The following is a 25,827-nucleotide window of genomic DNA, read 5'->3' as shown; positions in this document are numbered from 1 at the left end:
CAGTTTATTTTCCATGTTGTAATGAATTGTAAATTTATGTAAATGTTAACTTCATCTTAAATGCATAACTTTGGTTACAATGCAGAAAAAACCCTTCTGTCAGTGAGCTGGCGTCTCCAAACCGTGATGTGAGAACTGATTCGGAGATGCTGGTATCTATCACGCTGTAATACAGGAAATCATGTTGATGTATTTACATTCTGTCTATTTTTCTTGGCATTCACTGAGCTGGTTTCTCCCTATGATGTAGCCCACTATCAATTACTCACTGACACTTGCCAAGAGCAAAGCATACAGACAGCTTAGATTTATGATCGTGACTTGAATATGAAGCAGGATTTTGTTATGAAATGTGCCATGAGAAATGATGAATTTTAAAATGAGAAAGTAGCGAGTTTTCTTATGATCCTGCGAATGTCATGAACAACAACTGATCAGTTTTTCATCTGAAACATTGTCAGATCTTGTTTTGGTGGGTGCCAAAACAACACAGACTTACAGTGCGGTCACAATGATGAGAAAAATATGAAGCGACCTCAGCGACGTGGACTACTGCAGATGTATCTCAGTGGTGGAATTGATTATGGAAATTGTACTATTTCTCAACTGAAATGTAAATGAGTGTGCAGGTTTAAGACAGCACCAGAATATAATGCATTTTCTATAATGACTTCCAGGAGCCTCAAAGCCAAGAGTGTAAGATTTATACCGTTGCCCCAGTTTCATTGCCAATAGACTGATGAGGACGACTAGGCTGTTAACGGCAGCTGTGGGTAAACCTGCATAGTATATCAGCATTTCCACATTAACAAATAATCAAGGGCTTGACATCTTAGTGAGATGGCACTCTATACTTCATTGTGTGACAGCGAAATGGAAAGATGGAGGCAGTTACATGGCGAGAATAGACTATACATCACCACCATACTGGGCCATGCTGCGCTGTTAATCAACATATATGTTAGGTTTCCCTCATTAACGACACAAAGAGAGGTTACAGATGCCTTGAGAACGGCACTCACACTGTGTGGGTGAGCTCCTGCGGTCTCTCCGCCTGCTCCGGGAACACGGGATGCGGCGGCTCTCCGATGGGAACGCAACCTAGAGATTTACTGATTGCATGGCTCAGCTTTTTGGCCGGAGATTTCTGTGAGGAGGGCAAGACAAACATAACATCTGTCATCTTGTGCGTTGTATCCACTTTTTATCATCTTGTTAGAATGGCAGAAAAAGTCTTAAGCTACTTCAGTGGTGAATTTGCATAACTACTGCAGGCTGAAGTTTGTTTAATGTGTCAAAAGTGCGTATAAACAGAGACTTGTGCATATAAATGATGTGCTATTTTATATGCAATTTTGGTAGATGCTTTTATCCAAACTGCCTTACTGTGAATCAAACCGCATTGTTAGCACTAGGGGTCAACCAGTGTGGTTTTCTGAAGGCTGATACAGATATTTTTCAACTGAAGTCGCTGATAGCCGATATTCAATATCTTTAAATTCGACAGTTTTCATGCGAAAGAATTACAAGGATTCAGCATTTCCCCCAGAAGTTTGTTCTTGACAGGGTGGAAAAGCCTCCGAAGCAGCGTTTAGACTATCATGTACTGTAAACTCTCAACTGAAACTCATGCTAATTAATTTATTTTAGGTGGGATAGCAGTTCCCTAATTCTAAATCAGTAGACTCCTGCACACTGTCTTCACTTACAAGAATTTAATAAATGCTAATTTATTAAATTATACTTTGTCCTGCTCCTCCAACGCACCTGGTGCATACAGTTGCGCTAAGATCACCTTTTTGTTTAAATAAAATATTCTAAAAATTTTTAATTTCATTGCCAGTTTTACAGTAGCTGTGATCAGGGAGGAACCTCCATAATATCAAAGATGAGCGACATACCTGGACGATATCTGATATTTAATAAATGGCAAATATTGGCATTGAACTACAGTACCAAATCTGTCATAAATGCCTCATGTTTTATACTTCAGACAATGTTTTCTGCTTCATGTGCTCAGAGATTTCATTCTAGTCTTGAGGCTTCCTAAACAGTCATTCTTCTCTGTGCAAAGCCGAGAGGGATGGGAATTGGATTTGGGATCCAGTGCACATAACTTCCCTTGTTTCAATTTACAACATAATGATTGAGCTTTGGGGGAATGCAGCAACACCGAGAATCAATACAATTTCATTTGGCAAAATGAGTAAAACCCCATAAAATCCTTTTTGGATTGCTTTGAGAGGACGATAAATGTAGAGAAAAGGCTGAATATTCTGCAGTTACACACAGACGGCGGCTGTAAAATCATTCTACACACACAGGGCAATATTGACTTTTAAATTGTTTGGAATAGGGAAAGACATGATGCAGGATTGAGAGTAATCAAGGCTTTGTCTTACCCAAGATGAGTGCTCCTTCATCTGGTGCTGGTTGCTATGGGGACCGTTGGCGTGGCCACGCCAGAAGCAGCTCTGACAGAGTTGGTAGCCATGACACTGTTGGCACCGATACCGAAAACCCATCATGCTCTCACTCCGGCAATAGGAACATTCCACTGGATGGAAGACTGGATGGTGAAGAGACAATAAAGACAAGGTTTTCATTAAAAAAAAAATCATATGAAGAGTTTCATTCCAAAATGAGATATTGATTATTTGAAAGCAGTGACACCTATTCCTACAGAATGATTGATAGCACAAAATATACTCTATGTATAGTTTAACGGATAGCAGGTAAACTTAGGTCAAGCATCCATGGTGGATGCAATTATGGCTTTCACTGACTGGATCCCCTATAATTTAGAGATATTGAATGATGACCTTCATATATATATTAAAAAATTGATGTATAGCGTTTTGGAACTGAATTTATATGCAGTTGAGGGCCATATCTGACATTAAACCAGCCCACAGCAAGGGCAAAACCTCACCAATTCTTACCATTTTCAACATTAGCGAGTCGGTGCATGAGTGGTAGCCACACTAGGCATTGAGGGGGAGGATCTGCCATCAACACATCCAAAAACGTGTTCAGCAAGATCTTCTTCTAGATACAAACACACACATGCAGTCAGTGAGAAGAGTCCATTAATAGAGTTGGAAAAAACACGATTCTCTACAAGATCTGGATAAAAGTGAGTGAAGACAGGGTGGTAAAAGCAAAGTAGTATCTGATTAAAAGGGAATAAGGTCGTCCGGGCCTCGTACCTGCTGAGGGAAGCACGTCCGGACTGAATGCTCTGTGTAGCCAAACGAGGGGCCTTCAAACACGGCCGTGGGCAGCTTCAGCACCTCCCGAAGGAACTGGTCAAACTTGGCAAACACCATCACTCCGCTTGAGTCAGAGATCTGTGAGAAAACATCTGAGAGAGAGAAAATGTCAAACTTTTAACTTTTAGCAAGAACAGCATGCAAATTACAGGGGAGCTTAACCCCTCTGAATGAGAAAATCCCCTTAAATCATCATATTTGCTAAAGCAACATATTTCTCTGTTCTCTAGATTATTCTAGACTATTCTCTAGATAGATTTCTTATTTATTGTTTTTTATTACATTTTATATATAGTTTTAAAGGCTGAGAGAGCCAGGGCACATGAATTTCTGGGATCAATAAAGTGATATCTTATCATATCTTATCTTATTTCATTGCATTTGAATGTACGCGGTACTTTTTAAGTGTATATGACAATAAAAATTTGAACTTGAACTCTAGACTTTTCTCTGGAAATAAATAATATTGATCACCCTCAGTGCATAAACTTAGCAGCCAGTTAAAACATGCCTATTAGAGACAATTAAAGCAAATGTATTGTTTGAAATGTTATATTACATATGTTCCAATAGCGCCCCTGTGTGTAATATTTGAGCAACTACATTGAGAGACAAACTGTTCCAGGAGTGTGGAAACCCTGGGATCTGCCGCAAACTAGGGAATACAATTCCAGAAAACCAGGCAAAAAATAAATAAGGCTAATGAAAAAGCTGCAGCTGATCCACAGAACTGAAAAATTATGCATAAAATGATTCAAAGATTTACTTACAACGTAGTTTGTCCACAATTTTCCCTCCACACATCGTTGCCAGCATAGCTTTCATTGAGAAAACTGTAAGCTTTCCATGGCCTTCACTGTGATTAGAAAAAAAGGTTTCATCAATACATTAATATATTGCATGTAAGAAAAGATGATATATTCACTACAAAGAAATATTTCATGTTTTAGGACCTTTCAGCCTAGGCCTCAGACCTAGACCTGTCTTAGTAATTATCTCATTAAATAATCTAATGAGTTTACAATCAACAATTTTATTTTATTTATTTAACTGTTATTTAACCTGTAGTTCTGTTGAGATTAAAAATTTGGTATTCAGGAAAAAAGTAGCATCATGACAAACATAATATACAACAATGGATATAAGCAAAATTAAATTGAAAACATGTCAGTGTAAAGTCGAAATTCCCTATATTAGTGCAGCAGGATCATGAACCAAGCCTTAAATCATGGCTTAACAAAGCACAGATCATTATTAGTCTGCCTCAAGATCCTTCAAAATCATTTTAACTCGCCAAGGGAGACCTGCTCTTTCATTTCGATTCATTTAGCAATGTCTTCCAAGCCGAGGTATCACAGTACATGAAAGCTGTTTCTGTCTAATTCAGTTCGGACCTTGGGGACAGATAGCAAAAACACTTCCTGTGATCTTAGACAGTAATTTCCACCAAGTTTTCCAGAGATATAAGAGCATGAATAATAATACAGAAGCAGGACCATGAATGGCCTTACAGATAAAAGTAAACCATTTAATAGATCCATGAATGGACGGGGCAAGCAGCCAATCAATCTGAGCACACAAGGTACAATAATGAGAGCGAGCTTTACAGTCGATAATAAACCTCCGCACTCCATGTCAGACAGTGGCTAAGGCACTGGGCAGACATTAGGTGGAGGAATAGACAGCATCACCAGGGCTACTTAAGCTGAAACAGGTGAAGGTGTATGGTGTATATATTTTTTACTACCAGCATGTCATATCAGCACATTTATCCCAAAATATAACCCGATTTTCTGAGACCTAAAATCAAGTTGCATGAACTGTGCCTGTCCTCACATACAAATCTATTGAAGTAAAGTATCCTACACTTCCACAGAAACAGCCCTAATGATGTTGTATATTTACATTGTAAATAATCATATCTTCCAAAACCTGACTTATTAAAACCTTTTGATCACTGTTAATCTCTCCTGATAGGTGTGCAAGTACAAAAAAAACAAATCTATTCTACGTTTAGGAAGTTACATAATCTGGATTTTGCAGGTTAGATTGAATGCTAAATATATACATGTATATATGTACAGTAGAGTGAAATGTATAGTTTACTGTCTATCACAGTTTCTACTATAAATTAGGTCCCTTTTCATCCCTGTACCATGAGTGTATGTATTGTATTATTATCCTAGTTTTGCAGCAACGCTATCAAATCTAGGGCTGCAACTAACGATTATTTTCATTGTCGATTAATCTGTCGATTATTTTCTCGATTAATCGATTAGTTGTTTGGTCTATAAAATGTCAGAAAATGGTGAAAAATGTCGATCAGTGTTTCCCAAAGCCCAAGCTGACGTCCTCAAATGTCTTGTTTTGTCCACAACCCAAAGATATTCAGTTTACTGTCATAGAGGAGTAAAGAAACCAGAAAATATTCACATTTAAGAAGCTGGAATCAGAGAATTTTGACTTATTTTTCTTAAAAAATTACTAAAACCGATTAATCGATTATCAAAATAGTTGGCGATTAATGTAATAGTTGACAACTAATCGATTAATTGATTAATCGTTGCAGCTCTAATCAAATCAAATTCTATTGCATTTGTTGCAGTTGGTGGACAAACTCATTCTGATGATCGCTACCTACAGACTGTAGTGTTGCTCTGCACTGACCGACCGTGCCGTACCTGTCATAGGTGGCCACCATGAAGTTGAGCAGCAGCCCGATGGACTGCTCCACATTGATCTGGTGGGTGGTGGGCAGCCGCTTGTTGAGCTGGTAGTAGATGGAAGACAGGATGGTCTCCAGCCGCGACACATTGATCTCAGCGTTGTGGTCCAATGTGTTGAGCCCGTTGTCACGAAAGGCTTCGATCATGTTCCAGACGTCCACCAGATGAACTGGGAGGGGGTGGGGGGAGCCAAACAGGCAGACTGTGATCAATTAAATCTGTATGCATTTTAGAACACACATTTCTATTTGTTATACCCTGACATGGTGTCATAAGAGTCATGTGGGGAAGCTGAAAAGAGAGAGAGCGGAAAGTTTTACGCAATTCTCAGAACGGTGAGAAGTAAATGTTATCTTACGGTTGCATCTCTTTTGCACAAACCGGAGCTTGCAGGCGGTCCTGTAAGTCGACAGTCTAATAACATCGAAGTTCTGAGCTCCTGTAAAACAAAGCCACGAAGAAAGATTATCCGTCTCCAACAAGCCACCAACAAAACCCTATCACATTCGCCCACTAATAGACAAGAGATGAATACAGTGTGCAGTCAATTCACTGAAAAGAAATTAGACTCTTTACAAACACAAACAGGATTACACCCGGTACATTTAAACACATTCATGTCTTTGTGTGGGAGCAATTATATGTGTGAGGGACTGTGCATCTCCTATGTGATGCAGAGCCAGTGACAGAATTGCATAAGCCTGCGCCGACTGTGAATAGTGAAAGGAGATTTCTCTCAGTCGAGTCCACTCACTCATTTCCATGAAGAGCTGTCTCTTCTCCACCATGGCCTTGCCTCGTTTACTGCCTTCCTCGATCATTCTGTAGCATATCAAACAGCAGAGCATGCACCGCTTACCCGCTGGTTTGAGAATAGCATGTGAAGTGCAACACACAGGTCCAAAATCATTTTGATACCATGCAAGTGAATATGCTTTATATACATATGACTCATGCAATTGAAGAGATTGTCTCCCAGAATACTAAATATGAATTCTGGCAGTAAAAGAAACAATTACCTGAAGTTCATGATTCAATATCTCTAAAATATAGAGGATTTGATCTTAATGTGTGTGATATTTTGTCAACCAAGGACATACTACTCTTCAAAAAGTATTGTGTCTTTAAATCTGTCATAAATCATTTCTTGAGAGTGTCATTCTTTCTCTCACGTTGGAATAAAACTTGTGTTCCTATACAATGTGGATACAACACAGTAGTATGCATCATTTGTGTGTATACTGTGTTGTCATTGTTGACAAATATACTATGACTTTTTCACACATAATTTTCTGTACAAGTGACAGTTTCAGCATTATGTCTGGTTTTAATAACCTTTAAAAAATCTTTACCTGTCGCTGGCTGAATGTCAAACAAAGCGAAGCACTAGACGTCGACCCTGTGAAGAGAAGTCATATTGAAATAGTTAGTAAGGCTTTCCTAAGACTCCATGTCTCCATTACTATGAGAGATAAGCCATTCTTCGCTGAACAAAATGTAGTTGACTTTTAAATAAGTAATTAACACCCCCCCCCCCTCCTTCAAGGACTTCATTAACTCTCAATTTGTGCTTTTGTTCCCCTCTCTCCTCCTGTAGAGATTGGTGTGCTGGCTAGGGAACACTCGAGTGCCCATGGTCTGTGTAAATGATAATTCTCCGTGACATCCCGCTCAGCAAAGACTGCATCCTGTGGGCTAATGACACCGACTGGGCTGCAAAGGAACCACTTAATGATGACGGACGCAGAACACATTACGCCCAGCCAATGAGCGATGCACGCTGGGTACCGCGGACGAACGGCCTCGGCCAGGGACTGAACGCTCAAACATGCCTCAATCACATGCGTGTTCGCGGAGTACACTCTCTGACAGGGGGGTGAGAAACAAACAGGGGATCTGCATCAGCTGACCAGCTGAGCGTGAGCAGAGACGCCAAGGTTCTGCTACCCTCAGGAACTCTGCAGACAGGCAGTTTTTTCTCTCTTCAGTTGTTTTTTTTTGTGGTGAGCCACAGTTTCCTCTTTATTTTAGAGACACTCTTTTCAGAGTGAGCTCTGCTGTTATGGCAGCGCCTCTTTCTAGTCACCCAACTTGTAACTTTGACTTCTGGTGAGTGGCTCTCAATGTTGTGTACAGAGACCAACGAGGGTCCTTGAAAGGGCCATTTCCACCAAAATTAAGTGTTGTTTCATTTTAGTAGCCTATTATTTCACTGGCTAGTCAGAACAATTGGTATTCTGATCACTGATTTCACTGCCTCCATTGTTATTGCTCCATTTTAAGACTAATATGCCATTCTGTGCTAAATCAAAGAAGACCAATTTAATGTTCTGAAATAGTGTTGTAGCCCTGAGAAGCATTGCATTAACCCAGTCAGGATTAATGGTTCAATTTCCAGTAGGACCATGCATGCACTGATGGCACTTTGGAATATGTGCCAATAAAATTACATATGTATGGGTTTCTGGCTAAATGCAAATCTATTGGGGTTTTTTGGGGGGGATGGCAAGTTTGAGAAGCGCCTATGCAGTTCGGAAAAAAGGGTAGAAAACATTAGCTGAGCAGTGGGAGACCCAACAGACACACGTCAGCAAAATAACACAATGCTTCATTGTAAATATTCAGCTATGAAGTAACCACAGCAGTTCATATGTAGGCATCTCAGCTCTTGCATTGGATACGTCAGAAAAACTGTGAATAGTCCAGGACAACAAAGTAATGACAATTTCATTAATGCACAAGCAGATTAATTAATGTGATGAAAAGTCAGAAGTTGTCAATAATTTATATACAAAACTCATCTCCAATTCATAGGAGCATAGACAGAGAATGTCATTAAAATCACTGTGAAAAAGGCCTTAAAATTCATGTCAATAAACTGTATGCATTATGTGTCTGGTATGAAAGACAGGATTGCAATAGTCATTTGCTCAATCAATCACAAGCCAATATGAAGGCAGATCTATGGACCCTTCCCCCTTGATACAGTAAGTATGTTGTAATCATCATAGGCCGTAATAAAGGTGCATTTTACTGTAACCGCACCTTCAGCTTCGGGGTAATGACAACATCCGTTGACGCGAGTCAACATAAGGACTCGGCTACTGCAGTATCTTCCGACCACTAACATCTTTCACTTCCCCATGTCACAAGCCTCAAATCTTACAGTGGGGAACCGAACAAGACTTACAATTCACTTCTGAAGCAACCGCACGACAAACGCGGCCATATTGATGATTTAACTCCCTATTTACCTTATTTCCGCAATGTGAACGGTGTGTCGTGATGCCCATAAATTTCGGTTGAGAAACAATGATAATCCTACATCATTTCAATCCTTACTGGTCTCTCTCGAAGGCTGACGACAGAATAAGAGGCATACCAGGCAGCTGGCCTTTACCGGAGGAAAATCACGCAGGTTGCGTTAGAGCATCATCATCATCAGCATCAGATGGAGAGGATAAGTGGTCCAGGGTGAATAAGGAGGATATTTCCTCCGTGATTCATCGCCACACTCTCACCTTTGATGAATTCACGCGCTGTCCGCCGACTGTTACTGCTGTCCGAGCGATGAGAAACGATTCGGATGATCCATCATCGTATTTCAAGTTCCTCTCCTGTTTCATTCGACTCAATCTTGGGAACTGCGGTTGTAGCAGCACATAAAAATGTACGAGCGCCCCGCTCCGCTCAGCATCATCAGCGACCCAGCGGCAGAGGACGGGAAAGCGCAAGCAGGAACGGAGATGCCATGCGCGTCCACCTACTATAATTTACGCATGTGCGCACGCATGCTGGTTAAAGGCGCACTACTACTACAGCTGTTACTCTGAATCATGACATATTCCTTCAGCATATTACACTGGAGAAGAAACATGAAATACGGAAATTAAATGAAATGTATCCCTCTGTCTGAGATGAGCCCCAATAAAAAAATGACACACAATCAAAATGGTTTCTTCTGTTATTTATTCATAATAGCCTATATCTTTTGATAAAATACACTTTGTTTACAAGTGCTGATTACTATATTACATTCACCTGGAGTTTAAATGGAGACAAAATGACACGGACATAAAGAAATTCACCTTTGTGACAACGTGACATTTTAAAACATTTCTGATTGCCCATGACACTTTTCCCAGCCAATTCAATGGACTACTCTTCTAAATGCACACACACAACACATATCTTTAAAAGTCAATGATCAGAGAGGAAAGACAATGGGGAGTGCTGCCTGGATCACGTTTTAACCCTCACAAACATAGAAGATGTCAGCTGCCTTTTGGGTTGTGATTGGATGTTTTTTTTTTTTTTTTGCAGTAAAATCCAGTCCCCAGCACAATTTCCATAAGAATATAGTTTCATAAAATCACAGACATTCAACCAAGTAAGACCTAACAATTTATGGGGGATAAATGAAATTTGATGTTTACACAACCAAACATTGGTATAACAGTTTTTAGTTTCAGTCAATGTCTATGCAAAATATCTGAGAAACCTGTGAGATTCTACCACTACTTGGCCTAACTGCATTTTCCACATCAAATAATTTCCCACAAATACAACAAATAAAAGTGGACCTGGATTAATCCACTGACCTACAAATGTTGTCTTAAAAACATATCTTTTTGTCTTCATAATGACACAAACTCCCCAAATTTATCAAAAGAGCAGACAGCTTAAGGGATACAAATATTAGATAACACCTCTATGGAAAAATAGACCAACGGATCCATTGAAAAACCTGGGCCATACAGAATCGGATACCTGGGCAATTTGAATTACAAAAGTAGTTATTCTATGTATGGTGGTCTGTCCAGTCTAAACAAAATCATAGGAAAAAAGGACAGCCAATATATTATTATAGTAAATACCCTGTTGATTTCAAAAACAATTAGCAAATAGATTTTTATATTAAAATATATTAATTAAAATATATTACTTTGATTAACTAGTCAGACATCAAAAACAAGATCTGATTATTTTGTTTTCTTAAGGTGACTTTGGCATATTACCATGGAAATAATTGCTATAAAACATAGGTCTACTTTGCACCTCTAGGAGATTTCAAAATATTAATGATACATTTTTATTTGCAATCAGCATGCACACCCACAGGAACTGCTGAGGTAACACTTGACTTTACAATAGCCTTATTCCAGCATATTGTGTTTTACTGTGTGGCAAAGTAAGCATCCATTAATACTGCGATAACACTTCATGAAAATCTATCTAGTGCATAATGTACTTACAAGGTTGTAACAACACAATGTATGTACAAAGTATACAAACAATATTTTCTAGTTACATTGTGTTGGTTCACCTTGTACAGTGACTGGAATAAGGGCATTTTAAAGTAAAGTGTTACGCCTGCCTGTTAATCGGTGTGTCATATTGTACCTCCAAATCATTTTGTATAACTGAAGCATGCTATGCTAAATCATTCCATGATAAAGCATTTAGCGTTTTATCACAACTTACTGTTCTTCTATTTTCTTTCCACAGTAAAAATCGCTTTGTCATAAACAGTTGGATATGCTCAAGCAAGGTGTGCTACATGAATAAAATAAAATACAATGAATTTCTACATCTAGGCATATAATTGAGCAAATATTTACAGTGAAAGAAAAAAAAACAGGAACGATTATCTTCTTTTTCTTCCCTTACCTTGAGTGTTTTTTTTACGGTTTGTCACTGCTGATATTTACTCTAGCTATACAGACAAAAAAGGATGATTAGATCCACATCAAGGGAGAAAATATCTACAAGTCTAGGCTTTTTGAGGAGGAAATGTAGGCTCACACAGTAGGAACTGACTGATTTAGAGCATGACCTTGGCCTGAAATGGAAAAGATCTCAACTTGCTCTCCTCACAGGGAATATATAGGTATTTTTATATATAAATGATTATTTCTTTCCCTATGTTTGAACACAAGTGCTGTACATTGTTACTACCAGATACCCAGAAGGATTTTCAAGTGCTTCGCCCTGTAGCTGTTAGTAAAAACAAGGTGATGTGCAATCCTCATGATGTTTTTTTTTTTTTTATAAAGTATCATTCAAAATTCCTTTTTATATTCTCTTTCTGAAAGTATACATTTTCTTTCTAGTTCTGAAATCTGAGTGTGTTCAGTATGAAATGTACAGTTATATATAAAATAGTTACTGTAAGTTGCACTTCCCTGCCACACGTGCATAAATGCCAAATAGGAGGTACTCTACAACTGATGATTATCATTAGCGCCCTTTTTTGCCTTTAAACCATAACAGCTTAGGCCCCACAATAAAAAGTGTCAGTCTAAAACACAACAACACAGTCATTATGTTCTACAAAAATATCAACATTCATTTTTTTCCCTCCATTTTTTAAAAACTACACATATATCTTTAAAAAAATATATCACACTAACCCTAGCCAAGTGCAAAACATTGCCAGATTTTACATTTGTCACATATCTGAAAGACTAGTGATTTGAATCAAACTGATTAACGTTACTACCAAAATTGCACAAAACAAACAACTTTTCTTAGATGTTGGTGAAACAATAGATCATCCAGTGTAAATCCTCGGCTTTCCAATAGCAACCGCATGCTGGCTGCTTTGGCTGGAGCATGGCTAATGTGCTTCACCCCAGTAACTGATTTTGTATTGATTCTGAATGACCTGGTTCTGCTTTGTGCCTTGATGCAATACAAACCAAACAAACCACGATATCTGCTAATTATTATTGTTACGTTCATATCATCGTACCACTAAACACGAGACACAGAGTTTTGAGGGGCCGATGCAGTCGTCATGGCAAAAGGCTCCGCATCCCTTGCACATGATCATTGCCTTCAGACGGCAGTAGCATTTAGACTGGACATCCTCCATGCCGGAGCCCTCCATGAACGACTGTTCTGGCGACGGCTCACCCTGGTTACTGTGGTCTAAAGAATGACCAGCAGGTATGGTGGTGACAGTCACTGAGAAAGACATGACGCTCCCGTGGACGCCGCCGCCGTCAGCCTCAGACAGGGATGTGGAGGAGGCAGTGCCTGCAGCGCTGTGGTTCAAAGTGTGAGGTACAGACATGCTGATAGTGCCACCGTAGCACGACCCTACCACGGGGTCCTGATTATCGAGCGTTCTCTGGGTTTGAAAGGCAGGCGGCCGCTGGTGACTGGGGTCCATTCCCACGTGGGGCGACGTAAGATATGGCTCGGAATTTCCTTGATTACTATTGCAGAGTTCGAGGTGCCTTCGGTGTGACTGAGGAAAGGGGCTGGTGTCTTTGGCTCTTGCAGCAGCGCTGTTGTTATCGGCACCGGTTGCACTATCCTCTGATCCTACAGAAAGAGGCTCAGTCTTTACCTTGGAGCAATCCTGAAAGCTCACTGCTTCATCAGACTTTGTTATGGAGTATCCCTGCTGCTCCATTTTAACCCCAGGAGGGGGAGAGAGAAGTTTCCTGGCTGGTTCCACTTCTTTAGCACCCTCTTCTCCTTCTGTGTTTTCCCTCTTTAAGTTGGACACAGAGGTGTTTGGGATGGCAGACTGGTGCAATCTCTTGCTGCTCTCTGACCCTCGGCCGTATGTAGACACATTGAGCAGGTAATGTCCCGTCATGGCAGGCCTGGGCATCCTCTTACGGCCCAAGAAACCCACAGAAAACCTGGGCCGGTCCTGACGTTCCTCTGCATGCCCCAGTTGATGGGCTGCGTACTGGAGGGTCTGAGGCCCAATACCCCCGTAAGGCTGGCTCTGTTGGGAGTTCCTCTGCATCAGAGCCTGCAGGATCTGCTCCTGAGTCTCCTTATCAGGCAGCTCCCTGTGATGTCTTGCGTATTCTGAGAAAACACCAGCTCGTCCTACTATGGTGAGCTGGGTGGAGATCTGCTTATCAGATCTGTGCTCATCAACACCACCAGTGGCCGAGTGTAATGCCTTCCCCTTATTACTGGAGGGTAAGCCTGCCATCTTCACTTCCACCTTGGCCAGTGGCTTTGGGAGGATCTGCTCCAAGGGAACCTCTTTGCCCTGCAGAAGTTGAGTGACAAGTGGGTTGTTTGCAGGGATACAGGAGCTGGTCCTGGTTGTTGATCCAACAGATAAGGGGATTTCCTGTCCCTTCATACCATGCGCAGATAAGGGGGTGGGCTGTGCTGACAAATCTGAAGTCTTTTGAATGCTGTGGGGACCTGCACTCGCAATACCAGTAGAATGACCTCTCTGTTTGTCATCAACTCTGAAGTTAGAGGTTTGAAATTGATTTGGGTTTAGCTGACCGAAGGAGTCCAATGGGCGAAAAGGAGGTGTGCTGGTCTGACTGCTGCTGGTGGTGGCTGGTAGCCTAGTAGGTGGCTGTGGGGATGTTGGGCTGGGGCTGGGCGACGGCTGCGTCTGCTCACCACTGCCTCCCCCCGGCCCTGGGCCTGGTACTGCTCCCTTAGATGCAGATGTCACTGCAGCTGCAGCTGCCGCTGCTCGCTGTGCTCGAGCAAGCTGAGCTTTGGCTTTGATGTCAGCCAGAGTGCGAGCACCAGTCCGGCCTGGACTGCTGACGGGGGCAGACAGGGACGTCCTGGGTGACACTTGGCTTGGTGACACAGGGATGGGAAGAATTCGTGACACTGAAATCTGAAAAGTAAAAAGAAAGTGATATTATAGACATGTTTATAAATATGCATGTATAACTGAAAAGCAAAACATCCATAATACATTTTCAATTTCAATTCACACATCTATCCCTACCTTGAGTGGTGGAACTCTCTGATTAGTTGCTGGAGTCGGTGTAGCAGGGCTTGACATGGATGATGCTGGAGGAGATACGGAGGAGACTGAAGATACTGAGGAAACTGAGGACATACGGGGCCTTTTCTCAGGTGTCAGTTCACCCTCCAGCTCACTGGGAGACTTCCTTTTCAGTGACTCTGTGGAGCCAGCAGGCTCAGGGATGACTGACACAACCTCTTCACTCTCCTCAGTGGGCTTATCCACAGACAGCAGCTGATCTTCTTTTAACCCAGAACTGGCCTTTGGTGAAGGGCTCTTCTTGACAGGGGAGTGGGGGAGTTCGATTTTCTCCTCCTTCACTTCCTCTTTATGCTCCTTTTCAGGTGGAGTAACTGCTGTGCTCCTTTCAATCCGTCTCTCAACCACAGGCGCTGTAACTGTAGGCGTTGGCCCAGACTGCGTAGTTCTGTTCAGCTTGCGATCCTCAGCATACTGCGAGCGCCGTGTCTTCATGGGCTCCGTGGTGGGGACTGACTCTTTTTGAGCAGGCTGTGCCTTTGGAGGCTCCTGTGATGGTGGCGGTATTGGCTTCATGTCTCTAGCAGCGGTAGCAGCAGCAGTCTGGCTGCTGTCCTTGGTGCCCTTGGGATCCTCTGGTGCTTGAGCAGCAGGTCCTGTCTGGTGAGGGGGGGACTGGGGCCTGGCAGGCTCCTGATTCAGATCAGCCTCTGTCAGCTCTTTAGATTCCTCATAGCTGAGCCCAGAACTACACACAGGGAAAGAAGAGGGAGAGAGAAAGAGAGACACAGAAGAGAGAAATCCACGAATTAAATGTTTTCCTGAGCAGTAACACAGAGATGGACACAACACTGAGTAAAGCACAGATTAAAAAGGTACCTTTTTACTGAAATGACATTTGATTACCAATATTCTTGTGAAGAAAGCATAAAAAAAACATATTACATATTATTGTAGTTTTTGTTTTTAATTTTTTTTTAAATTCAAGTTACTCAGAGCCCCTTAATTTGACAGGCATTGTTCACTTTAGGCATAGTGATTTGTTGTCATGAGTGTTTTGATTTGAGTTGTTCATACAACATCATACCAACTACTGACAATTTATTAGCTGAATTTCAATGAATGAATGAATGAGCTGAACTCATACAATTTTAGATATGACAAATAAATATTCTGCACCTGCAGTGCCAGAAATGGAGCAAAATGTTTCCCCACAGGTTATGAGTGACATTCTATCATATACTCCAGTATGAAACTGCAAAGTTGCCTGTCTTTTGAATTAATATATTATTTTTCAATTTGATTTTAACATGTAGTAATTGTTCCAATACTTTATTATAACTAGTGCAGTACCCGTTTGCTTTGAGCCCCGCTGCTGCGCAGAGCACTGTTCGCTTGTTTATTCATTCGGACGAACGGTTCGGGAGACATGCAAAGGACACACATACAGACAGAGATTCCTTGCTTTATAGTATGATGATGCACAACCTACTTTTCACCATAGTAGTTTTCAAAGAAGGCCTCCTTCCAGTGCTCCACTTTCTTTTCCTTCTCAATTTCTTGTCGCATTCTTAGCTGCAACTCAGGAGTGAATTCACCTGGAAAGAAAAAGAAATAAGTAGCAACAAGCAGTGGAAAGATTTTCTTTTTCTTTAGCCACATTGATCCTTTGTGATGGAATGTTTTTGTATTAAACTGAATTCTGTTATTTCCTGTTGGAAGCAGTGGCACTGACCCTCAGCCAGTCTCTCCTTCCAAGACTGTGCTGCTGATGTGAAAAACTCGTTGTTCAAGGCGGAACTGGTGACCTTCAGAAGGCCATCCATGCAAGCCTGGGGAGAGGAGGGGCAGCATTATGACCATTATCATGACAACCACCATCACTGGCGACAGCGAATCAATTTAGCAATTAAAGACTAACTTTTGCTTCTCATGCATGATGTGCGATTGAACATCTAAGATCAGTGAATGGACACGAATGCATCTACAGAATTTACCGAACACAGAATTTAGAGTCAAGTTTGCCTTATGTACTGATTCTGAAATGTATATCCATGTGTAGAGATGTTCTTCTAATTTTTTTTTTTAAAAGATCTGAAAATATTTTATGAGATAGTACACAATGGAAATGGACAGGAAAGATGAGGGAGAGCAAGGGGATTATGTGCAATAAAGTTTGTGTGCTGGAGTCGAACTTGTGATGACAGAACTACATGGTATGTGTCTTAGCATACTGATCCACCCGGACTACCCTATACACTCTTTACACTGAACAGCAGCTTATGCAAAAGAAGCATAAAAATGCATAATTTTAGAGCCACCTGCTGGTCAACTTCAGGCAGAAGTTTCAGCAGCCTCTGTTGGCAGTCTGGGGGCAGGACAGAGAAGGTGTGCTTGTTGATGATTGCCCGCAGGTTGGTGTTCACCAAAATGGAGTCTGGCGTCTCCACATCTATTTTACACTTGGTACGTTTCAGTTGCCCTGCAATATAGAACAGGAGACGGGTATAAGCCTTGACAGACCCTGGAATGCATCACTCTCTTCAGCTGGCATGCTGCAAAAAAAAAAAAGTCCAATTTTCCTTTTTACCTTTTTTCCTTTTTACAATTCTGCCAATTAGGTGGGATACTTTCACTTGCTTCATGACAATATCTTGAACTAATGCATATCACTCCACTAGCATCAAGGTAATGTTATTTGATTCAAGAGGCAAATTGGCTGTTTTAAGTAAAATACGATTTGAAGACTCATTACTAGATACAAGAATACTCAATTTTAAGACTCAATACACTTGGACATATTGACTTACGTGCACTGAGACGACCTGACCTCTGGGGAACCTTCCTAGCTCCAGCAGGGTGACACGGGTCAGTTTTGACAGAGGAGGAGGAACTGGAGGAAGAGTTCTGAGGGCTTGCAGGACAGTGATCTGACTGTTTCAGTTCCCATACCGATGCTGCCAATCATAAGATTGATATTTGAATGATGATACAATGCCTTTTGTTGTATAATTAAGAAAAACCTGCCCCATATAAAATAGTAAAACAGCTATACCTGGGTAACTGCTAATAAAGCGAATAACTTATTTCCAAAACTGTATGTAATATCATGCAATGCATATTAAGAAAATATATCAGCCTAAAAACTAACTCTGAAGATGACAGCTCAGTTCTATGAGCTAGATGTGTACCTTTTGTGCAAGGCAGGCGTGCCACTACTAATTTCACTTTATGTGTCTCAACTTAATAGTTGTCACTTACCAGTCTTTGTAGTAATGTTGTCAGCCATGTCTTTGATGGTCTTCAGAAGCAGTCTGGGACTGGAGGTGGCTGGCATTCCCCCCTGTCTACGCTGGTTTCTCTGCTGCTGCTGCTTCAAGGCCTAAAAACATGCAAAATAGGGAAGGAATAAACAGCCGACGATAAGAAAACAAACTGAGTTTAAGTGTGTAACCCTCTGTTTCCCTGCAACTCCCCCCCCAGGCCATTGCTGTAAATAAGAATGTATTCTTGTCAGCTTGCCTGGTTAAATAACAGTTAAAACAATAGTGTTGCAATAAAACATGCATTGCATAACACAAGCACAAATCATCTCCATGTTGTAAATCTGTCAAGAAATCTAGTCTGAACACCTTGCAAACAAAGTCAACAGATTAAGGAACAGTCCATTAGGTGCCTTTCTTTCTTTTCAGCTTTTTGAATAAGAAATGGCAGAAATGTATAAGAAATGGCAGATAGAAAATACACAATATAACACCTAATACTGTAGCCAAATCGTCATCTTCTAAGGTTTTCTAAGCCCAATAAACCAATACAAATTGGTCTTACAAGGCTGAAAATTCCACACCAGCACAGATGGAGTGAATTACAATCTGTGCAATCAAGTGAAATCTAATTAAATGGAACACAAAAGGCACGAGGCAGCCAATAGGAAAATGTTGAAGGGGTGGATTATGAGAACATTAATAAAACCAGCTATAGGCATTTTCCCCTGACGCCTCATTGTTTTTAAGTAATCAGCACAAGATGTTTAACAGCCAGGGAAATGGATATAACAAGTATAATGAACGCCCAGTGAAAACACTGGTTGTGTGCTTACAGATTTAATGAAAGTCTGGTAAAGTTTGGTGACATTTACTGAAAACTGCAGCAAAGTATGCTAAATTACAGGAGGTCTTATTTTAACATTCAACATCAAAAGGGATTAGAGATGAAAAACCTGATCAAAACATGTCATTCACAACAACAAACAAAAAATGCCAGCAAGACTTTAGTTATTGAGAGACAGTTGAGTAGGAATCACTTTTTAAAACTGGCATTATATGAATGCCACACCTTAAACTACACGCACTGAAATATCTGTGTACTTGATATGTGAGTTTATGTGTGTGTGTGTGTGTGTGTGTGTGTGTGTGTGCGCCTATACATGCACACAGGGGAGTAGGATGTTGAGGGTTTGTATAGGTGTATGTCAATATGAGGGTGTGGCAGGGATTCATGTTACATTTGAGGCGTGTTTAGGTAAGTGAATATACTATATTTACCACGCCAGACAATTATATTAATGCATTTCAAAATAAAAAATAAAATAAAATAGATGAGTACCTGTTTCAAAGCTTTCTTGCTGTGTTTCTGAGAGGGAGAGATGAGCTTACTGGTGGGGACAGAGGGTGACGAGCATCGAGGCTGCGGAGACGAGGGCTGCGACTGCAGCTTGGAGGGAACTAAGAAATACAAAAGCACAAAACAGACGTTACAAAATACACACTCCCGAGGGAGGCATACAGACTTTATCACAACATGCTATTGTTGTGATGAAATTGAAGCCACTAACATGCACAAAGAGGCAGATTGCATTACCTTGCTAAAATATCAGATTTTTGAAAAGACCTGAACAACTCAATAGAAAGATGACTCAAAACAACTTCTCTGCTGTCTATTTCCTCATCTCTGGAAGCTTGCAAAGCATCTTTTCCACATACCGTAGCTGTGCCACTTGGTTCTTTTTTGTTGCCGTTTTATTAGCATTTGACTTTGCGGTTCTTTACATTGATTAGCTCAAAAATAATAGTTATCCTCCCACTCAGCTCTAAGACAGGGTTATTTGCTTGCCAGCTTCTAACTTGTGCACAATGAGGAAGTGGTCACGGGTCACACTGAGAAAATACAGTTTCCGGTTTTAACAGTCACTTAAAATATTCAAGTGGCAGAGAGAAATAATGAGAGCCAGTGAGAGCGCAGCCTGAGAAAAACAAAATAATTGGTACTTGATGAAAAGTTAATTTTCTGAAGTTGCACTACAATCATGCACAATCAGGTGTGCAATTCAAGATTAAAGCAGTGATTTCCCCCCAAAGACAGACAGATAAAAGAGAAAGAAATGAGAACCTTAATTTCAGTCTGTGACGTAACCATCATGTACAGCCTGCAGCTTCTCCACTGACAGTCAATGGAAGGCATTGTAGATGCAGAATGTTTGTTCAAAGGAAAAATCCACCCTCAGATACTCTTATACTGTTAGATATCATCAATTTGTGATGTTCAGTGCATTCCAGAGCTATTTTGTGATGGGTTGCTGACTTTTCTGGTTTGCCCACAAGCTGCCTCATCTACTTCTACTTCAGTTACTTTTTCTAGATTTCCCAGATTTACTTTTGACAACCCCAGAGAACGGGTATGAACATTAATCAAAAGGTGGGTATATGGGCATATAAATATAGCTAGCTAGCCAACTAGTTTGTAAACATTGGGGAGTGTCTATGGATTTCTTCCTGTATGGTTGTTGAACATCGATGCAAAATGGTGAGTCTAGAAAGAAGCCCTTACTTTTTGTGTCTGAGGGACTGACACCAAAACCAGATGTTTACTGTTGATATTTTAGAAAGAAATTTCCTGCTGTAAAACTCCACTGTAGTTGCACTGGAAATATCTCCACATGACGTCCCACCATCTATATTTGGCTGGTTATCCTCAGGAATAAGAAAAATACACCACCAAACAACAAAATGGGCCCAGGAATGAAAGGCACATTGCCAATAGCTGTTTTTAACAGTGTTTAAGCGCTTTAGGGAAGATTTCTCCTTTAAGCTTTTCTACCAGTTTACTTGAATTCCCCAAAAACAACTCTGCCTACATCAGGAACTTAGACTGTATTGTAGACCCCCATAAAATCAACTTGGACCCTTCATGAACATATTTCCAACTTGACTTGGATTCTACAGTGGGAGATCACAATTCAGGATGCAAGACTATCTCTGCTTTCTCGTTTATGGCAACACTGAAGGTTCTGGCATGTTACTAAGAAGCTATTAATAGTAATCAGGGTGGGGGAAGTGAGGAGGCAATGCCTTCCCCTCCTGCAATAACTACTGTCAAGGTGCCATTAAGCAAGGCACCCTCTACTGCTCCAGGACAACTGCTCAGCGGCCCACAGTAGAAGACTGTGACTATACTGTGAGGCTCCCAGGTGTGAATGTGTGTAACTGTGTAAGTGTGAGGTAGGGCGTTGCTGAAAATGAGCGAGTGTGATCAGTCAACCTACCCTGGTTACATACAGATTAAAACATGCAAACATAACTGTTCTGGGAAATAAGAAAAACATATTTGAATGATATATTTTAGTGGTATTCACCATTAATTACCTCACAAATCGGGTCTACTATAGAGGGAGAATACAGTGGATTAGGCAAATAAAGTGAATGTGTATAATTAAACTATAAGGACATTGGTTGCATTTTTTAATCCCTCACTCCCTCACTTGGAATCCACTATGTAATTATGTTACATAAATACTAAATGAATATGTAACAAAGCTATTATAAATGGTGATTTGTCATTCCTGAATGAAACACCTCATTGGCTTTTTTGCGAAAATATAGCCATTGATTCTGTCAGTTACGCAGTTATGTACAAACTGTTACTTATGATCCTGTAGGCTGTGCACATTACCTCTCCGCCTCCAGCGTCCTCTCCTGCCCTCCTGAGTGATGGCATTGCTGTTGTTTTCTGTGCTTGGGGAATCAGAGAGATTGTCACTGCTGTCCTCAGAGCCTTCCTCAGACAGCTCCTTCACCACATCTGAGATGTCCTTCTACATAAAAAAATAAGAGTATATTTATTATCTTTACGCAATACACAATGAGAGGAAGAGTTAAACAGAAAAACAAACAATAATTTGTATTATATGTATCAAGGATACAAAATGTCCCCGACTCATAGAATCTCATTTAAAGCATCAATAATTTTAGATCTATTTTGTTTTTTTGTTAGCCTGTTATGGTGCAAACCATGTCAAGTTTTTAATATTTCGCTGTCTCCACTGTCATCAGGCTAAAATGATATGAATTACTAACTTTATAATGTTAATAGGGATATAGACATACTAGGTGCATTGCTAGCTTAATTCTACCCATGTGTATCTATAAGTCAAACAAAGTGTGAGAAAAGGATGCTTGTGAATTATCTTTAAAGTGCTTATAGATAGGACAGTATCGTTTTACACTATAATGAGCATATTCACACCTTTGGCCTTGTGGGCAGAGCGGTAAAAGATGCTTTGCTGTCACACTAACCTTCAATGTGTAGACTCCCATTCTGCCTGGGACTTTGTAGAAGATCCCCTCTTCGCCACGAGAGTTTGTGTGTAGCATTGCATTCAGACATGCCAGCGGCGAGGTTCCACTAGATCATGAGAGAGAAACGCAAATTACACATCTGTTCCCTAATAAAACAGACAGCTGGGAGAGTGATGCAAGAAGGGCAAAGCCTGCTCTGATATCTGGGGGGGAAAAAAGCTATCATGCACTGGGAGGAAATCCGTGACTTCAGCTCAGATTCACATCAGTGACATTGGGAGGCATTTTACTCTATGGTTTGTGAGGAATCAGTTGCATAAAATTGGTTTAGGACTGGTCTAAGTATTGTGGCGCTCCAAAATCCTCAAATTAGACTGGTCTGACATCAAAATGTCTGTTGCATAAAAATCAAGACGGGTTCATTTTCAGCCATAAAAAGTTAGTCAACCTCTCCCAAAGCAAACTTGAGTTAAGACTGCATAATAATGGCTCAAGAGTCATACAAGAGATGTATCTAGATGTACACAGTGAGCTTAAATTTTTTTAGCTTTATTTTTGCTAACTTATAATACATTAGGCACAAAGAATAGGCACAAAATTACACTGCCTCGAGCTTGACAAGGAACGCAACTTCTGAAATTAATTTTGTCAAGTACACTAGCTAGGCTTACATATATTACTGGCTAAAACCTGCCAGATAATTTGTCCCATTAAATCCACACTGATGAAAATGACATATATTGAACTCGCCTTTCTATAAAGTAAACTACATTACTGACAGCATCCATGCTTTTAAAATAGTTAAACTGGAAACGTCATTTTCATGCAACAGGTGGATTTTGATGTCTTTAGCAAGTCTGAATAAAATACGGATTTCAGTCCAAGTCATACGGTGTCTTTATGCAACTGAACCAAGGACATGTTATTGTTAATAACATGCAAAAGGTAAAACCAAATAAAATGGCATTGCAGTGAGTTTGTTAAGGGAAGGGGGGCTAGCTTTTTCTTACCTTCTGGATGAGAACAGTGACAATGAAACAAAAAGAAATGAAACAATTAGAAATTGAGTGAAATAGTCACGACTATGTAAACTAATAAAAGGGAAGTACATGATATGAGCAATCAATAAAATAAGGAGAAAGCTGTGGTGCTCTCTCATGAAAATATGGCTCCTGTGTGAAGGACATTTGCTGTGACAAGGCTGCTGCCTCTAAGACACCCAAAGAATATTTCACCTTATTTCTTTCAGCCTCTCTCTTTGGATCACCTGCAAGATCTCTTTATGGCTCATAGGTGTGTTAGGGTACTTCTCCAAAACCTGAAATTATAACACACAATACAAAAAATAATACATAATAAAATCTATAACAGGATTTAAATGGGCCACAAAGTTGCAATGACAAAAAATACAACTATTTATTTTCTGTAACTACTGTGTAACTAAACTATACACTACTGTAAACTATTTCTATGGACATAACTGCTCTTATCCATCTAACAAAAACTGCACTTTGCCATGTATCAGCTTAGTTATTCAAATGAGAGTGGGCTTTGGAAAAATATGATGTGGTGTGTTCTCTGGGCTTTAGTTTTATTACTTCAGCTGGAGCCTGGAATTTCACATTTATTGAATCTTTCTGACAAGTGTCCACAATGGTATGGACTGGCATAAGTGAAGTGCCCAATTCCCTTGTCTGTGTTAATGCAAGGTATGATGCTCAGAATATTGTAATCACAACAACAAAGATTTTTCTCAGTGAGTATGGCTCAAGGAAGTTCTATATTATGGCTCTCTAACTGTATCAGATGCTTCTTCTGGTATGATGTTAGTCCACTTCCTACAGGTCAAGTTTAATACTGATTGCTACCAACATCAGTTCTGATGGATCATCTGAGCTATACAACGTTATGGTATTGTGCTGAATTTCACCCAAATGCTCATCTAGGATCATATCTGGTTATTAACAAGGCACTGGCATATGGCACATAGCTTTATAGAAGTTTTTAACCACTAAGTTATCATTTTCACATTATGGGTATGGGTGCTGTCACTCTGGGTAGCTCTGACTTGACATGAGGGGAGGGTGGTGCAGCATGACAGTGGTCACTTAGAATTGTTTTGTTAATATTAGTTCAAATCAAGACATGAGAGTTGTTGAGAGTTGTTGTTGCCTTTATTTTACCCACCCCCCGTCTATCAACACATTGCTAGCTTAGCTAATCAGTAAGAAAGGACTTTATCAGAGTCATTATGCCATCCAAGTGTTAGAAAGTACAGTTGCTTATTTGGGACGATGTGTGAACAAATCAGTCTCTGCATAGATTAGATAGTGAAGCTAAAAAGCACGATTGAACAGCAGACAAGCACAAAAGCAATAACGTTACGTTTTGTGATTATGTAATACGTTGTTGAGAATTTAATTACATGTAACTAATCGTTAGCTTGCTACGCTAGATAGCTAGCTACTATGCTAGCAAGACTCAATACTGTACTCCATGGCAAGTAAGAGATCTCGCCCTAACGTTAGCATGCCAGAGATTAGCTTGGTCAGCTAGAATGGAGCTAAGCTAACGTAGAGGAAAGGAGATTAACATGGATACAGCACGTTTCAATGTGTGTTATTTGCAAGTTATATCAAACAAACTTGTTGACGAACTGAGTTGCGTTAGCAGGAGCTAGCGAGCTAACTGGCTAGCACGCAACACTTTGACGTGTTTACTTCACGGTTACTTTAGCTGACTTCATAGCGTGACAGACATGTCACCCTCACCGTCTAGACACAACACACACAGGTTTTGCGAACATGTTTGATTGCACACAACATGAACACATTCAATTACATCTGTGCTCTAAAATGACAGATAATGCAAGCTATGCAGCTAGTGACAGCGGTCTTCCAAATGTCTAACCGTCAACACAGGCCTAGCGCCGTGTACGCAACATTTCGTCTGCACCAGCAGGTCATGAACTCATAAACACAGTTGTACAAGTGGGAGCGTTCAAGGAAAACAACCACAACAAACGGTAGATAAAAAACAGCTATAATACCGTTTTAGCGGCTTCTGCCCACGTCCTCCCCTTCTTTTTCTTCTGTCTCTCCCTCATTGTTGCGGACTTGTGCAGAGTAGTGTTGAATTTGTCTGTTTCAGTTGAAATGTTGCTTTAGTTACCGCGTAAGATCCACTCCGTCTGCCATGTTGGACTTACTGTAAAGAGTGTCATGTGACTCCGAAAGAAACGTCATCTTACTGTATAGCTGTCAAAGTCCTCAGTTTCCCACATCAAACTACAATCATGATCACGATGACAAGCGCAGACAGCATCATGACCTTAGGTCTTGGGAAAATACAGTAAGCACATGAAGAATCATTTCAATCCGTTTATTCTGATGTGTAAGCAAATGGACTTTGCACAATTTCACAACTATTAGAAAATAAGGCAGCTAATCAAGATAGCACTGCAAATTTCTTCACATTTTTTGGCTCACAAATAATTTAGCTAGAAAGAGGGAAACTGA

At 40.4% G+C, this 25,827-nt stretch overlaps 2 protein-coding genes across 9 annotated transcripts in view; both read right to left on the bottom strand.

Annotated features, from left to right (window-relative positions):
* dtnbb (dystrobrevin, beta b) overlaps window positions 1–9,649 on the bottom strand; it is a 29,958-nt gene extending 20,309 nt beyond the window's left edge. For both annotated transcript variants that reach the window (XM_071539534.1, XM_071539543.1), the window contains exons 1-10: window positions 9,520–9,649; window positions 7,351–7,397; window positions 6,753–6,820; window positions 6,357–6,437; window positions 5,954–6,167; window positions 4,043–4,128; window positions 3,210–3,364; window positions 2,943–3,048; window positions 2,403–2,569; window positions 1,023–1,147 (exon numbers count right to left, since the gene is read on the bottom strand). In XM_071539534.1, the coding sequence (XP_071395635.1) occupies window positions 1,023–1,147; window positions 2,403–2,569; window positions 2,943–3,048; window positions 3,210–3,364; window positions 4,043–4,128; window positions 5,954–6,167; window positions 6,357–6,437; window positions 6,753–6,819 (1,001 nt within the window). In that variant the 5' untranslated portion in view covers window position 6,820; window positions 7,351–7,397; window positions 9,520–9,649. The remainder of the gene's footprint in view (window positions 1–1,022; window positions 1,148–2,402; window positions 2,570–2,942; window positions 3,049–3,209; window positions 3,365–4,042; window positions 4,129–5,953; window positions 6,168–6,356; window positions 6,438–6,752; window positions 6,821–7,350; window positions 7,398–9,519) is intronic.
* A 301-nt stretch (window positions 9,650–9,950) lies between these two features.
* On the bottom strand, window positions 9,951–25,489 carry asxl2 (ASXL transcriptional regulator 2). Of its 7 annotated transcripts, none has more exons than XM_071539623.1 (13): window positions 25,359–25,489; window positions 23,545–23,627; window positions 23,320–23,322; window positions 22,307–22,415; window positions 21,679–21,825; window positions 19,341–19,436; window positions 17,997–18,117; window positions 17,546–17,692; window positions 17,057–17,217; window positions 16,471–16,567; window positions 16,228–16,333; window positions 14,736–15,483; window positions 9,951–14,621 (listed from the first exon to the last, which is right to left on the bottom strand). In XM_071539623.1, exons 1-13 carry the CDS (start codon window positions 25,413–25,415, stop codon window positions 12,744–12,746), a joined length of 3,753 nt encoding a protein of 1,250 aa, XP_071395724.1. In that variant the 5' UTR covers window positions 25,416–25,489; the 3' UTR covers window positions 9,951–12,743. The 7 variants fall into 7 exon arrangements, with proteins under 7 accessions (XP_071395724.1, XP_071395732.1, XP_071395715.1 ...); XM_071539631.1 differs by having other exon boundaries at window positions 17,546–17,628; window positions 17,993–18,117; window positions 19,341–19,459; window positions 21,684–21,825; XM_071539614.1 differs by having other exon boundaries at window positions 19,341–19,459; window positions 21,684–21,825.
* Window positions 25,490–25,827: the final 338 nt, after the last annotated feature.

This window comes from Centroberyx affinis, unplaced genomic scaffold (genome assembly GCF_046629955.1).
Source record: "Centroberyx affinis isolate AG114_WGS23_722 - 3 ecotype Tasmania unplaced genomic scaffold, CSIRO-AGI_Caff_v1 ptg000205l_1, whole genome shotgun sequence".
Lineage (NCBI taxonomy): Eukaryota > Metazoa > Chordata > Actinopteri > Beryciformes > Berycidae > Centroberyx > Centroberyx affinis.
Note: the sequence above shows the minus strand (reverse complement) of the source record. Positions and strands in the feature narration are given on the sequence as shown.

Excerpts from the sequence above, each read along its gene's own strand:
- asxl2 (XM_071539614.1), bottom strand. The coding sequence starts at position 25,415 with ATGAGGGAGAGACAGAAGAAAAAGAAGGGGAGGACGTGGGCAGAAGCC. Across the intron at positions 16,334-16,470 it reads GAAGGAGAGACTGGCTGAGG|GTGAATTCACTCCTGAGTTG; the intron begins GTCAGTGCCACT and ends TTTTCTTTCCAG. Across the intron at positions 15,484-16,227 it reads GAAAACTACTATGGTGAAAA|TTCTGGGCTCAGCTATGAGG; the intron begins GTAGGTTGTGCA and ends CCCTGTGTGTAG.